The sequence below is a fragment of the Elgaria multicarinata genome, chromosome 9, assembly GCF_023053635.1.
Source record: "Elgaria multicarinata webbii isolate HBS135686 ecotype San Diego chromosome 9, rElgMul1.1.pri, whole genome shotgun sequence".
NCBI classification, from domain to species: Eukaryota; Metazoa; Chordata; class Lepidosauria; order Squamata; family Anguidae; genus Elgaria; species Elgaria multicarinata.
In genome coordinates, this window is record NC_086179.1 from 71936981 (window position 1) to 71952214 (window position 15234).

At 38.4% G+C, this 15234-nt stretch overlaps 1 protein-coding gene across 2 annotated transcripts in view; it reads left to right on the forward strand.

The window, feature by feature from the left end:
- Positions 1-15234, forward strand: part of PLXNB2 (plexin B2) — a 335450-nt gene that overhangs the window by 83541 nt on the left and 236675 nt on the right. For both annotated transcript variants that reach the window (XM_063134078.1, XM_063134077.1), the window contains exon 2: positions 12569-12759. Coding sequence is in view for 1 of the 2 variants with exons in the window: in XM_063134077.1 (XP_062990147.1) it covers positions 12746-12759 (14 nt within the window). In the remaining variant the exon portion in view is untranslated. The remainder of the gene's footprint in view (positions 1-12568; positions 12760-15234) is intronic.

The following is a 15234-nucleotide window of genomic DNA, read 5'->3' on the forward strand; positions in this document are numbered from 1 at the left end:
TTGAGGAATATTATTAGCAATTATTTACAGCATTGCACATAGTACTCGACCTATTTGTTAAATGATGTTTTGTTTTGTTCCATAATATTGCCTTGGGGTGTATGGATATCCTCTTTTAAAACATTTTAAATCCTTAACATTGTAGATAGACCTTTTTCTCCTTCTGCATTTGGATCGTTTCCTAATTGAATTGTCCAAGAGCCAACTTGTAATTATTGATTTTAGTTAATGCTGAACTTTGGACCTGAGCTGTTTAAACAGATTATGCCTAGCTTTTATCAGAGAGAAAACTTCCTCCTGCCTTTAAGGTGGATAGCTGGATTATTTGTCTTATTTGATTATGTAGTGACATAGCACATGTTATGGAGGAATCTTGAATATTTAAACGCTGACAACATTAAGGTAATGAGTGTACTCAGGGGTGAATGTCTTCAGTCTTGTCTGTCTGTCTCTCTTTCTCTCTGCCCTTCCTATATTGAATATTAAGAATGCATCACCGTATTTTGTGATTTTGATAGCACTCATCAGCAATATATAAACAAGAAGCCATATGGTAAGCACAGCATCAAGGAAAATTCCTGTACTCCTTCTGAGCCTGGAGAAGAACAAAGTCTCTCCCCAACAGTGTACTAAACCCTGGTGATAATTGGAAAGCATGAAGATTACTCTCTGCTTTCTGAGACCTGTCACAATCGTCATGAGCCCTGATGATGCTTCCCAGATCAGAGCTGGGGAAGAAGACAGGAGCTCTCTTCTCCCCAGCCCTGGTTGTCATGTTGAGCCTTCAGCATTGTTTGACACAGTTTCAAACAAAACCTGCTCCCCCAACCCGCCCCTGCAGGTGGGAGTTGGGTTATGGCAAGCACAAATTGTCTGCCAAGGCCAGCCAAAATGTGTGGACTCAAAGTTGAATAAATTAGACGTCTGATGGTCTTGTCTGTGATTATCATCCCATCTTTTATTTTAGGGAAGGATATAGTGGGACTCAGAACAAAAAGTTACTGAAGGTTAACCCTAAAGTTGGTAGAAGGCACTCTATGCCACTGAGGCCACCTGAGCCTCAAGTGACAGAGATGGTTCTAAGAGAACCATCAAGCTACGAAGCTGTTCCTTAAGGGGAGTGCAGCCCCATCCAGACTGTTTGGAATAATTAGAAAAGGCATTGAAAATAGAACTGCCAGTATCATACTGCCCTTACACAAAGTTATGGCGCAACCACACCTAGAATACTATGTACAGTTTGGGTCACTGCACCTATAAAAAGGATATTGTAGAGTTGGAAAAGGTGCAGAAAAGGGCAGCCCAAATGATCAACAGGATAAAACAATTCCTCTGTTAGGTTATGATATCCAGGACTGTTGAGCTTTAAATAATGGGGAGAATGGGGAGACATGACAGACGTGTACAAAATCATGCATGGTGTTGAGAAAGAAGATGGGGAGATGTTTTTCTTCCTCTCTTATAATGATAGAACCTGGGTTGATCCCATGTAGCTGAAAGTTGGGAGATTCAGGACAGAAGTACTTCTTCACACAATGCATAGTTAAGCTATGGAATTCGCTGCCACAAGATGTAGTGATGGCCACAATCATGGATAGCTTTAAATTTATGGAGGATAAAACTATCAATGGACACTAGTCATGATGCTTATATATTAGCTCTGGATACCATTTGCTGAGGAACATGAGCAAGAGGGCGCTATTGCATCCATGTCCTATTCGTGGGCTTCCTACAGGTAGCTGGCTGGCCACTGTGTGAATAAAATGCTGGACTAGACTGGGTAAGGACATCCAGCATGGTTCTTCTTATGTCCTTATGTTTCTTCTGGTCAATTTCACCCTTGTTGTCGCTTCCTACGCTTTGCCCTTTTACCAGGTAAAATTATCAGGGACCCAGCATGCATATTTGATGCAGGAAATTCTACTGGAGAAATGGTTTTAAAGTTTTTATATTACCAGAAAGATGATATATTATTATTCTATCCAGTGGAATTTTTAAGATGTTTTTAAAATGTTTTGGGATGTTTTTTAGGATGTTTTTAACAATGTATATTATGTTTTAATTCAATTTTATGTATTTTATAATTTGTTGTTATTCCCTCCCTCGATCGGAATGGAGAGATAAAATTATTATTATTATTATTATTATTATTATTATTATTATTATTATTATTATTATTGAACTCTGGACTGATTAATGAAGACATGTAGAATATTAAGGGATATGGGATAACAGGAAATTGGAAGCAGTGCTTAATTTTAAAATGCAAAGACTCAGATCATCCTGGAAGTTGAATCTTGTGCAATATCCTTTGACCCCTCATCCAAGTTGTGTGGATTTGAGTTCAGTTAGTGATGAACAAAAGGCATTTGCACATGCTTCAATGAAACAGAATCTTGATCATTACTTCAACCCAGTCCTGGCTGAGATCTCTCACTTGAAGACAGGGTGTCTTTTACTGGATCTAAAAGCAATGACTGAACCAATGAGTGAAGGATAACAGATGTTTATTGTAGCTAGATTATAGACAAAATAACCAATCCTAATGCTCCTTCAGTTGCTGGGAAGCCCCTCAGAATGGCAGTGGACATACTCCTGTAATATGTAGCACACTGAGGTTCTTCAAGAAGAATTCCATGCCTGTTTTATATCTTAAAGCTACATAACTATTCTAAGCAAACACAACATTCCCTAAGCAGATGGCCGACTTTGGAGCCCTGCCAAGAGCTATCTGGGAATAAACAGTTGTCTGAAAATGCAATTGGGGCGGGGGCAGCTGGCTAATTATGAGATTCAGGCATGAAAGGAGCTATTGCAGTACACTGCTAACTTCTTGTAATACAACGATCTATTGCATTGCCCTTTCTCCGGGCTCCATCACTGAGCTCTGGTGAACCCTGTCTCCAAATGTGTGTAGCATTGCTTAGAACATTTCTCTTCACCACAGCGGTGATTGTTCTGTTGTTCCCTCTCCTCCTTCCCTTACCCCCTTCCAAATGATGTTCTACAACTGTGTGTCAATTGGATGCAGACAAGGACAAATTATTTGAAAGATAAATACAGTGTGGGAACAAATGTGTTTCCTTATTTTGTTCAAAGCACACCTTCTAGTGCTCAGTCTGCCTTTGTTTAATCTAAGGTAAAACACTTAGAGCAGCAGTCATGGCAAGTGAAACTGCTGAATGGAACACTTCAGCTGTAACTTGGCCTAGTATAGCAGCAATTTGGCATTTTTTTCTTTCAAGAACAAGGCATTTTATGGATGTATTCAGTAATTAGGTAATGACATAATGAGTGGGTGGTTAGGGTAAGAAGAGTCTGAGAGTCTGCAAAATGTAACCTCTGAATAAAACTTCAAATTGTTGATGCATGTTTAAAACGGCTGCTTGTCACCAAGGTGGCATTGGGAGTTAGGCTGTGTGGATGAAATCTGTTCAGGTGTATTTCCAACACTCTGATACCCTGTCTTTTTGAAGTATAGATGACCTTGTGTGAGGATTTACCGTATTTCTTCGATTGTAAGACGCACACTAATTTCAGTACCACCAACACACACAAAAAACCTAAGACATACTCGCGATCCTAAGATGCACCCCGTTTTTAGAGATGTTTATATGGGGGAAAAGTGCATCTTAGAATTGAAGAAATACGGTAAGCAAGACAAAAAAAAATTGTTTGATATGATTGGCCATTTCTCCCACAAAATAGGTGCTAATATCTTACCAGCGATCTTACAATTTTGATTTGAATATGGAATTTGAAAATCCATTTAAAGCAGCTGCTGTACATGGAATGGTTTACAGTGATAATTAATACAGTCTAGAATTACCATGAACTGGACACTTGGGGGGAGTGGGGGGAGTTTGGGGGGGGCACATTAGACCTGTTTAACCCATGATCTGTGGCCATGAGCAAACGAGCAAGCATGCTGCTTCCTGAGTGTTTGTCACTTCTGCTTTCAATCAACTTTAATCAACAATCCAGGAATGTCCCTCTGAATCCAGAACTCTGGGTTGTTGGGGGACAAATAACCCAGAGATTTAACCCAACAACAAATCATGGGTGATTGTTAGATTAAACTCTGGGTTCTTTAATCCTAAACAATTCAGAGTTCTAGGTTTGGACATCTAACAGTTGGGCATTGCTGGGTTATTGATTAATGCTGATTCAAAATGGAAGTGGTGAGTGAGTGAGAGTCAATGTGCTCATTCCCTCAACAACCCATTGTTTAAACAATCTTGGCTTTTGTTAACTGAACCTTAGGTTTTTGTGAACTGAACTATATAATTTCACTGGCTGGGTTCACAAAACATGTTAACCCACTCAGTGTGGGTTATTGTTGAGCCATGAGTTATTGTGTTGTCAGAACACAGTGCTTTTTCTGCAGGCTGGGTCATTGTGTTGTCTCAATGCAGCATGTTTTCCATGGGGTTGCTCATTAACCATGCAGCATGGCTTGTTAACCACTCTGAACAACCCATCAACTAGCCATGGGTTCTTAAGGTGGGTTGCTTGAGAAAAAATAAACCACACTGCATGGTCAACAAGCTACCCTGCATAAAATGTGCTGTGTTCAGATCCATGGTGGGTTAGCGTGTTGTATGAACTCAGCCATTGTCTAAAGTACTGGGATCCTCTTATGCAACTTTGCATATGTGCCTTCATGGCTTCTTTCTGCCTGTGTAGTGCTTCCTATTTATTTTAAGAGGATGTCTTCAGATGTCATGCAAATGAACAACAGTCCAACCTGCAGGAAGAAGCAACAGCAGCATAACTAAGCTCAATCCAGTCGAGGTTGCTCCAAATGCCATGTCATTCTCATACTTCTGGAATTTTCACCACATAGCCTGTTTTTCTTATCTGTGCTTTGTGATGGTGATGTAAACATTTTCTGGAACAATATGAATGGCATTCCATGTGGAGCACCATCAGCAAAGTTATGTTTCATGTGGTCATTGTTCTACTGTTTGCAATTGTGAATTGGACTGTTAGATCTCCCAGGAGAATTCCCTCAGAATTAAAATCTTAGCCTTTGGCCAGTTTTAAATTATGTAAGCTGAAGATAAATTAGCAGCTCTCTAATTAGGTGTAATCACTATGTAGAGTTGAAAACAACTTCAAAGTGCTGGATCATATTTTGGCATATAGATACTCTGACTTTATTAAATTTGGATAGTTCCTAAACTCATTGGTAAGGTGTTCTTTTCTTTATTTAAAGCCACTTCATCATTTGCATGAAAAACATACTTTTAAAGAGATGTATTTGAAGCACTGAGCACCTCAAGCTATGCTTTCTTCTTCTTCTTCTTCTTCTTCTTCTTCTTCTTCTTCTTCTTCTTCTTCTTCTTCTTCTTCTTCTTTAAAGATGAACAGTTTCTAGGGTAGAAGTTGCTTATTCTGTCCCTTCATGTCCAACTATCCATCTAAAATATATTCAGTGGATATATGACTAACCACCCGGTAAGAGCGGATAACTGCCTCGCCAGTGTTAACCCTATGATTTGGTTTTGGGTTTTTTAATAATATTCTTTCGTACTTGCAGCATGCCTATGTGGATCTTGTACCCTAATGAAAGACATGTATTGAAGGGAAGACAAAATGAACTGAACTGAAGAGGGATAGAATAAATACTTTGCACTCGACAGGCATATGACAGAAACACTGAACTTCCTTCAGTGAATGCCACAGATATTTTCTAACATTTTATGTGGGGGATGAGCCTTCTGGAATGATAAACCTTCAGTGGGAAAGGTCTGCCTGTTGCCTGTTGCTAGCCTAAACCTAGGCACCATTAGTATTCCTAGTGCAAGACACTTTTTGCGAATGTCGTAGGATGCTTTGGGTCAGGCAAATATTCCTCTGAAAAATGACTCTGTAACATTGATAGCTTTAAATACAGCAGTGAAGTGGGTGGTTTGTAATGGGAAATCTGTGAAATGAATATTACCAGTTGCTCTTCTGAAATGCCTTTTCTCATGCAACTATTGTTTTTAAGAGTTCTGTTCTTTTCAAGCAGCTGTATATTTTTGTTATTTGTTATTAGAGCCTTAAAAAAACACTGGGTTTTTTTTTAAAAAAAGCTTTCCACAGAAAAGCCATAATCAGCTGTACGATTTGTTTTGTATAAATAGGCTATAGTGCCAAATGGGAAATCTGAACTGCAAAAAACACTTCATTTTCACTCCTGCCCTTGTATGATGGAAAGTACCGATAGACTTCCTTCTCATCATCTGGTGTGTGCTCTTTGGAGATGGGGTAAAGAGGAGAGAACATCAAAGCAAACTTTTTTTAAAAAAAACATTTCTATAATACCAACTGTGTAAATATTGAGGCAAGTGGTAGCACATCATATCTTCACACTTCTGAAAAGGCTGAGGTGAGAAATAAATGTTTCTATTACATAGTGAAAACATAGCAGCAAGGGACCAATTTTAAAGTGTTATGCTTGGATCACTTGGTTTCCCCACAGCCTGTGCTCCCTGAAGATTGGCTACAGGGAGCCCTTAACTCTTTGTGCCTGGTTGATATTGGGACCTGCAGCAAGGTGGGATCTGGACTAGGCAAATAGTAGTTTCCAAAAAGCAGAAGCAACAACTGTTTGAGTAGATCTTCTAGCAACCAACAAGATTCACCCCAACTGGGATGGTGTGATTTCTGATCGGGTGATGTTGGGAAACAGGAACTCTGTGGTTCAGATCTCAGCAGTTGATCATGCAGACGTAGGAAAAGGGTGAGGGGTTTTGTCTTAGAAAATGAGATTTGTTGATAAATAGGATATGAAACAGGTATTGCTCCAATATTGGTCAGAACCTATGCTCAGTGCTTACTTCCTAATGTAGCCAGAAAGTATTTGAGAAAAAGACACTGTTAAACTGCTGTTTGGGTGTCTTGTCTCCTAATAGGAGATGGGAAATCGCTTGCCTCTATCTTTAAGTGCCTAGTATTTGTATTTGTATTTTTTCCTAGGTTTTAATGTTCAGTAACAGGGATATCTCATGAATATATCTGGATATATTCATATGTTGATTCTTGAACAACCGCTAACCAGAATTCTTGTGGATTGAACAGTTTATAGTTACTTGGCAATGTTTGAAGGGTCACTTGATGCATTTAGTAACAATGAGTGTTTACCACGATGAAATGATATAGCAAGGAGATGCAGCTAATACTGGATCTTTAGTGTGTGGTGGTATATGGTAATATGCTTCAGTAGATGTGAGTTTGTTCCATGCCCTCTTTTACATATACGAATTAAAAACATAATGCTTCAAGCACCACTGAGTGTGCATTTTTGGGAAAACCCTTTGGGACACAATGTTGATTTTTTATTCTCTTCCAGGGTGTAAATGGGACCTAGCCATTAAAAAAAAGAGTGGAAAAATCCAGGATTTTAGATTGCTGTGATTGGGCACAGCAAAAAAATGATAGCAGTGAAGACAGGGGCTCTTGCCTTTTGGTGTTCATTATGAATCTGCAAGTTCCTTTCCAGACAAATGAGGTGATCTAAACAGGGATGATTTGATTTAAATCAAATCATCATTTAAATGGCTTCAAACACAGCAGGTACAGAAACAAAATATTTCCAAATAGGGTCTCTTCTATAGCCTGCTGTTGCCATGATAGGTATTTCCATTCTATAGTGGAGGATATATGCACACCACCTGCAGTGCAAAAGAAGGCTGATCAGGTTATCTCTCGTGTCCATAAATCGCTGTTAATATATTCATAGAATATAATTAGAAGTTGTATAATTAGTATTCATGATGTGTCTTTGACCCAGGCTCTTTCTTTCTTTTACTATTTGTTCTAAGAAAATTTCAAAATCTGAATGAATCTAATTTAGATAGATAGATAGATAGATAGATAGATAGATAGATAGACAGACAGACACACACACACACACACACACACACACACACACACACCTTTTTAAATCATTGATTTTATCAGCTCTGGAGTTGAGCTGTCATGATTAGAATTTATTAAGTCCTGCAAGCTCATAGGTCTTTGTGGGCTTTTTTTTTAAAAAAAAAATCTTTTTCTTTTAACTTACAGATTCCTGTATTTCTATGGACCTAAGGATTTCCCTAGCTATATAGAAACCATTGCCTCTTCTTCAGTAGCCCTATTTTGTTATTAAGAATATAAGAGCCATGTTGGATCAGACCATCTAGTCCAGCATTCTGAATACACAATGGCCAATCAGGAAACTTACAAGCAGGACATGAGTGCAACAGCACCTTCCTGCCCATGTTCCCCAGCAACCGGTGTACATAGGCGTACAGCCTCTTAAAACTAATAGAACACACATTAGTGGCCTGTTTGTTTCAGGAAGTACAAACTAATATAGAAATTCAGGCCAAACAAATTTCTTCTCCATCTCTACCCCTAACCTGCCCACCAATTCTGCCTTGCAAATCCATTCTCTGCCCTGCATTGCAGTAAATTATGTAACACTTTGGCTAACGGGTAGTCCTGTCCACAGAGGCCTGTTTTGAAGTATTTGTGCACAGGAGGTACTCTTGTGGGATATAGAGACAAAGCACCTTTCACTGCTGCTGTGATAATGATATTAAGGCAAAGTTTTATTTTCAGAGGTAGGGAATGTCCCAATGTGGATTTATACTTGGCCCAGACCCCCAACTTCTTCTTTTTTCAGTTGTTCAGTTCTTTGGAACTATTACAAGAGTAACTCTGTCCTAAGTATAACATGTCCTCAAAGGCTTATCTGACAGTGAGAGAGGTTAAATGTCAGATCTAAGCAGCAAAATACTCCACTCAATTCCAGCTTCTTCTTATCTCACCACATGAAGGGCATGGTTCCTTGGGGAAAGCAAATGGTAGCAAGCCTACACCTCAAAACACACACATCTGTCTTGATACTGTGTGCAACTATTTAGATACAGGGATTATTCACTTAGTATTTCTGGAGGCAATGGCATGATGAGCTCTGGTCTCATTGCTTTGACTTCTCTTTCAGAACATGTGGCAAAGAAATTAAGCTTTTTGTTCTGTCTTCAGAAAAATACAAGCTAAGTGGGTTTCTCAAGAGGTTTTTGCTTTCACTGCCATTCTCCTCTGTTCTTAATATTTCATCATTAGACATCTAATTTTTCTCTTGTCAGCTGCAAGTGCTAAACAAATTGCTTATGCTAAGACAGGCATCCATTTCACCATATAAATCTCATGGCATCAGGGTGCCTGCCCTAGCACTGTCCCCTGCTTCCTTTTCTTCCCAAAGATTAAGTTTCCTTCCGTGTGAGTCGATCTCATTTACCACCTACTAACAATTGCAGCTGAGCCACAGCGCTGCCCGAGACACTTCTTTTGCCTATGCAAATGTTGAGAAATCGTTCTTCTTTTGACAAATATGTAATTATTTTCTCCTGTTCCAGTGACGATTATTAGGGTAAATTGAAGCTCGTTTAGTGGCTGCATTTGAAATAGCATGTTTCCATGTGCTACATGTAGCAGATGCTTTGTGCTGGGGAACTTTGACTGTAATTGATTGTTATTATTTAAGAAAGAAATTTCATAGGCTGGGGTAAAAGCGTTTTTATAAAGTGAAGAAATGTCGCTTAAGGCAACTTCTTGTAGCTACTTCCAAACCTTTTGATAGTAACAATATGTAATGACCCGCTGTTGACAGTTTCTGGATAAGTGTTTGCTTTATAAAATTTTAATTCTTTTTAAAAAGGATAAAATGTTTTATTTTCTAAAAGCACACACTTCTGGAATGACTTCAAATGCATTTTTGAAGTACTTGATCTTGGATTAAGGAAAAATGTTTTTTCTTTCTTTCTCCTCCACTAGCATCTATGTTACTAACTTTTACTATGTTACTAACTTTACTTACATATGACATGATTGAAAGCGCCGTAGGATTCTGGTGCATACTGAGAGCTTGGGGGACTGCACTATTCTCCATAGTACTAGGGAGTGTGGTGTGCAAGGAGAATAAAAATCATACTTGCAAGCAGGGAATGTCTCCCTGTTGACAGACGAGAACAGGGTAGGTTTTGCACATAGAGTCCCATGTGGATATTGGAAGCCTTCTTTATTTCTTCAAGCTGCATAGCTGACATTAAAGACAAAAGTCTCTCTAGGGGCAGACTAGATTGTCAGTGGTGGCAGGAAGCCCTTTTAAATCACTCCACATTGATGTCAGTTGTGGAGTGTGTTTTAAGTAGTGATTTCAAGTATGATGAGGTAATGAAATATGTGTACTCAGTGGTGAAACATTAAGAGGTAGTGGAGAAAGTGGATAAAAGTCATTTGAGGGGGGAGGAAATGAGATCATAGTGAATCATACATAATATACTAAAGGGTTTGGAAGACAGTTACTGTTGTCTTTAAGGCTCAAATTCTGTTTGTGTCTGTTTTCTAAGGGTACAAATGAAAATTAGATACTACCTGATTATATTCCAATAATCTTCATTCATTAACAAGTCTTAAAATGTGCTTAAAATGAACTCTTCTGGTGAGATGATGAGAGGATTTCTGTTGGTCTATGCGTTTCACTGTGTTTCTTGCTCTTGTCCTTGAAACAGCTACTGTTGCAAACATTGTACAATTTTGTTTGCACACAAAGAGGAATGTGGCATCTGATGCCAGAAGCAAATGCCACTGGTCTCTGAACGAGTAGATTTTTTTATGTCTGGACTTAATTGATGTTGGAAACAGAACGTGGAGGCCATAAAGGAAAACACAATTTCATACACCTCTCTCAATGTTTCTCTAAGTTGTTGATTGGAAAATGTCATAGCTGCTAGATGTGGTAGTGATAACTTTTCAATAAAATGGAAGGATTGAAATGGCTGGAAAAATAAAGGAATTTGCTCAGGGTATGTATGTTTCTATAGGCTTGTATGTTTGGTAGTAGTGCTTCAAATTGTAGACAAAAACAAACCCATGGAAGAAATTGTTTTTCAGTATAATTCCTGAATTTGACTCATTTACAAAGTTGTTACTGCTTACATTTTTACTGCATAACGTCTTGTCAAGGTTGTAAGTTTTATGGAGCTTGATTAATACATATAGTCTAGACACACTTTTCTTGTTCTCCTCTGGGACACTAAGAGAAATTATTCTTTTTTTGTTAATAACAATAATGATACACTATTCTTAATATTTTTTCATATTATTCTTGCTAAGTAAACGATAATGTGAACTTATACATGTCTTTTCAGGATTTTATGTAAAAGTGAATGCATTCATATAAACGTATACTCACCAACTCTTTGAAATTGGTTGCTGTAGTTACCATGTGCAGTTTATTTAAAACTATTTTATGCAGGCTATTTAAAAATATTCCTAATTAATCCATTCATTATTCAGTCTAATAAAGTTGGAGGTGGGTGGGATGTGTATAGGATAAATAAGAGAAATAACAGTTACTTTCTTTTGGTTTTAATTTAAATATGAATGACTATCGAAGACAAAATGGCATTTGGTTACAATTTCTTTCCATTTTAAGTCCTACATTTTTGACCAAGAGTTTTCAATACAGTTGAAATAGCAGATTGGATCCAGAGGTGCCCTGTTGATAGCAGAAAGCCTCTTCTGCTCATGGAAGAGTGATTTCTGACATAGTGAAAAGCATTGTGTGGGAGAGTGAAAATGTTTTCATTTTTAAAAGAAATGACACACACCTATCCAGAGAAGCAGACATTGGTGTAACCTGGTGCATAAGATATGGCACAAATTTATACTCAAAAACTCATACTCAGATTATGGCCCACTAGAATTCATATGCTATTCAGCCTGTATTTTCCTTGTTCATGTACCTTCCCCAACCTGCCGCCCCCCCCCCAGATGGTGTAGATTAGAATTCTCATCCAGCATGCCCAGTGGTTGTGGCTGATGGGAGTTGTACTCTACAATTTCTGGAGAGTGGCAGCTTGGGAAGGCTGCTGTAAGATAACCCTTGGTAACGCTGGGGCACTGCACTGTTATAAGCCTTCCACAAAATGGAACACCAGTGATGCATTGCTTCATTTCACTCACAATCCTTTGTATCTAAGCCATGGAGTTTAGGATCACATTAAAATGACAAAACAATTAAATAATAATCTTTAATACTATACAGAACAGTCCAAAGCCTTGAGGTACTTTAAGGTCATAAATGCCGTTCTGAATGGGCCTATGGCACAAATATGGCAAGTTTGTCTTGGGAGGCAATTCAGGTTCATACTTACTACCAAAAAAGTCCTATTTCTGTTTCTTGTAACCTTTCCCAAAATGGTAATAGTATTCACAATAGGACCTCCAGACTTGGTCTTGGTTCCTGGGATATGGAGAGATGCCGAAGAAGATATATATAAATATATTTATTGGGAAAGGGATTGAAATATCACCACCACAATGCTTCCCTTGTTACCAGTGGTGACTATATATTTTTAACAAGCAAAGACAGAAGAAGAGTAAATGAGATCTCGCCAAACCTGGGTCTAACAATATGGCTGCTTTTTATTCTGTGGCCAACTGGGTAAACATTTAGCATTTTTATTTTTAGCTTTCATCCGACCTTTGATGTTTACATAGTTTTCTTTCTTTCCTTTATTGGCAGATTTGGCAGGCCTATCCAGAGCTAAAGTTGTTGACTGCTTGTGGGAGCTAGTGAGATTTCTGAAGGAAAAAATGCTTACATCCATCCATCATCTTCCTCATTTTTAGAGCGTTATATGATATTTGAAGAAATCCTGCGGTGAAGTCTCTTCCCAATTTTAAGTGAAAACATTGTTATATGACACATTGCAGGTAAGAACTTGTTTAACTTGTCTTATTTTAATTTCTGAAGAGTATGAATGTACTATATATAAGAAAATAGTTTTATGCTTGGATATTAAAAATCAGCGACACTTTCCATCTATATTCTCTGTGAAATGTTAAAATATCAAGTTCTAGTAATATGTAATCATTGAATAACCCTAAGATTGGCCAACCGTTCTTGACATTTCTCATGAGTTTCTATTATTATTGAAACAAACAATTTCTGAACTTCTTTTTGAAGCATGTTTGAGAGTTAGTATTCTATGATCTAGTAATTATAGTTTGAGGTTGTGTTGGTGGATACAAAAGTGTTTTCATGCTTCCTGGTAAGATGCTTTGGCCTACTTAAAAAGATAAGGAAAATCTATGTCAGTCATTGTCCATAAGCATTTTGATATGCAATGAGTGCTGAATGAAGGAAAAAATAGATCTGGCATATTCCAATTACTCTCTAGTATTGTTGCAAAATTCTTGAACTGCTGTAAAGTAGAGCTCATAATAGAGCTTTCTTCTGATCTCTTCATTTCATGGGAGGATCTTCTAAGAGGAATGTGGTGCCTTTGAACATGGAGGCTTCCATTCAACTGTCTTGGCTGATAATCATTGGTGGACCTATCCTTCCTTGATTTCTCTAATCCTAGTGTATGTCACCACAGTTTTTGTGGTGAACTCTATAATTCAGTTGTGTGAAGAACTTTCTTTTCTATGTTATCAAAGCTCTTACATGTATAGCCACAGCTAATTGAGACACTCTCAATGAATATATGAATTTAGGATTCTTTGACAGCTGCCTTCCTGTGAAAGCAGGGAACTTCCCTCACAGCACTCTGGACTACCAAGGATGGCTTTTGATATGCTATTTATTTGCCCTCAGAAATTGAGAACCAGTTGAACATTGTTGTTAGTTTGATCATGCTTATGGGGTGACCGTATATAAGGTATGACCTAATCATTTCGCTATTTTTATAAGGTCATTCTAGAATCATTTCCAGATTTTTAATATCAGAATACAGGAAAAATTGGAAGCAAGCATTTTTCACTCTGAAAGAAAAAAAAAATAAATCTATTCTTAACCAGCTAATAGCATAATGGGCAGACAGCTTTCTTGTAACTCTGTGATAGTCCCAGTAACATAGTTTCCTGGCATGCCAAACTCCCCTTGACCATTCAGTCAAAGTTTGGCAGCGATGATACTTCTGGGATTTCCCTGTATTATAGAGGATCCTGGTACATCCTTACACTCTTAGGATGATGTCACTGTTCCTATATTATCAGACAGGAATGCTGCCTGGGACCACCATGCTCCAGCGGCATTAAATTAGAGGATGCATCTTTTGTGATGGTGTAATTTTTCAAGGCACATTCCAGCCTCTCCCATGGCACAGAGTTCTAGAAAAGGGGAGACAACTTGTGTCCTCCCATCACTCCCAGTCACCATGGCTAATGGTAAGGGATTATGGGAATTGTGGGGTCAGGTTACATGAAGGATTGTCTCCTCTCATATATACCTACCTGGACCCTAAGATCATCTTCAGCAGCCCTTCTCTGTGAGTCCCAACGAAAGGAAGTGAGGTGGGTTTCTACTAAGAAGAGGGCGTTTTCTGTTGTGGTACTCCAGTTGTAGAATGACCTTTATTTATTTATTTCATTTATATACCACCCCATAGCCGAAGCTCTCTGGGCGGTTTACAACAGTTCATCATCATCATCAGTTTATTGTGCTAGCTGAGGCCATTCCAAATACATCCATAGAAAAGCATACAACTATAAAAGTACACAACAGTTTAAAATAGCCAAGAGAACCATACAGACAAGCTTAAATTTACTGTGACTAAAGCTCTCATTTCGCTCAGCACTTTGAGTCTCTGTGGCAGTTTATAGCAATTTTATCAAGTTCTCTCTTCCTAATCTTTTTCGCTGCCAGTGCAAACAGGGCCACTTTATGAGTGACATAACTGTTGGTATCACTAAGGAGGAAGAGAACTGTTTCTGCTTGGGCATTCATGCCTCCATATGTCAGCAGCGGTTTCAGGAGTCTCTCTCTTGGGTCCCTATACAGAGGGCAAGTTAACATATAGTGTGTTATGTCTTCCACTTGTTGTTGACCACAGATACATAATCTCGATTCAAATGGTACCTTGTGGTAGCGTCCATCCAGCACTGCAGTTGGCATCACTTGAAACCTCAATTTAATGAAAGCATTTCTCAGGGGCAGTGGCCTCAATTTGAACAGATAACATGCTCTATAGTGTTCTGTTTTTAGAAGAGGGAACCACCGAGAGAATTTAGAATTTTTAATAAGTTGCAGGTCCCTCCTGGAATCTACCCAAAAACACCAATCCCTTAGTTGCTTCTTATCCATGCCTAGAGCAAACTTCAATTCAGGGAGATGATAACTGTACAAGAGCTTTTGGAGTATTACTGTCCAATGACAATTGTTATCCATTTCTAGAAAACACTTAG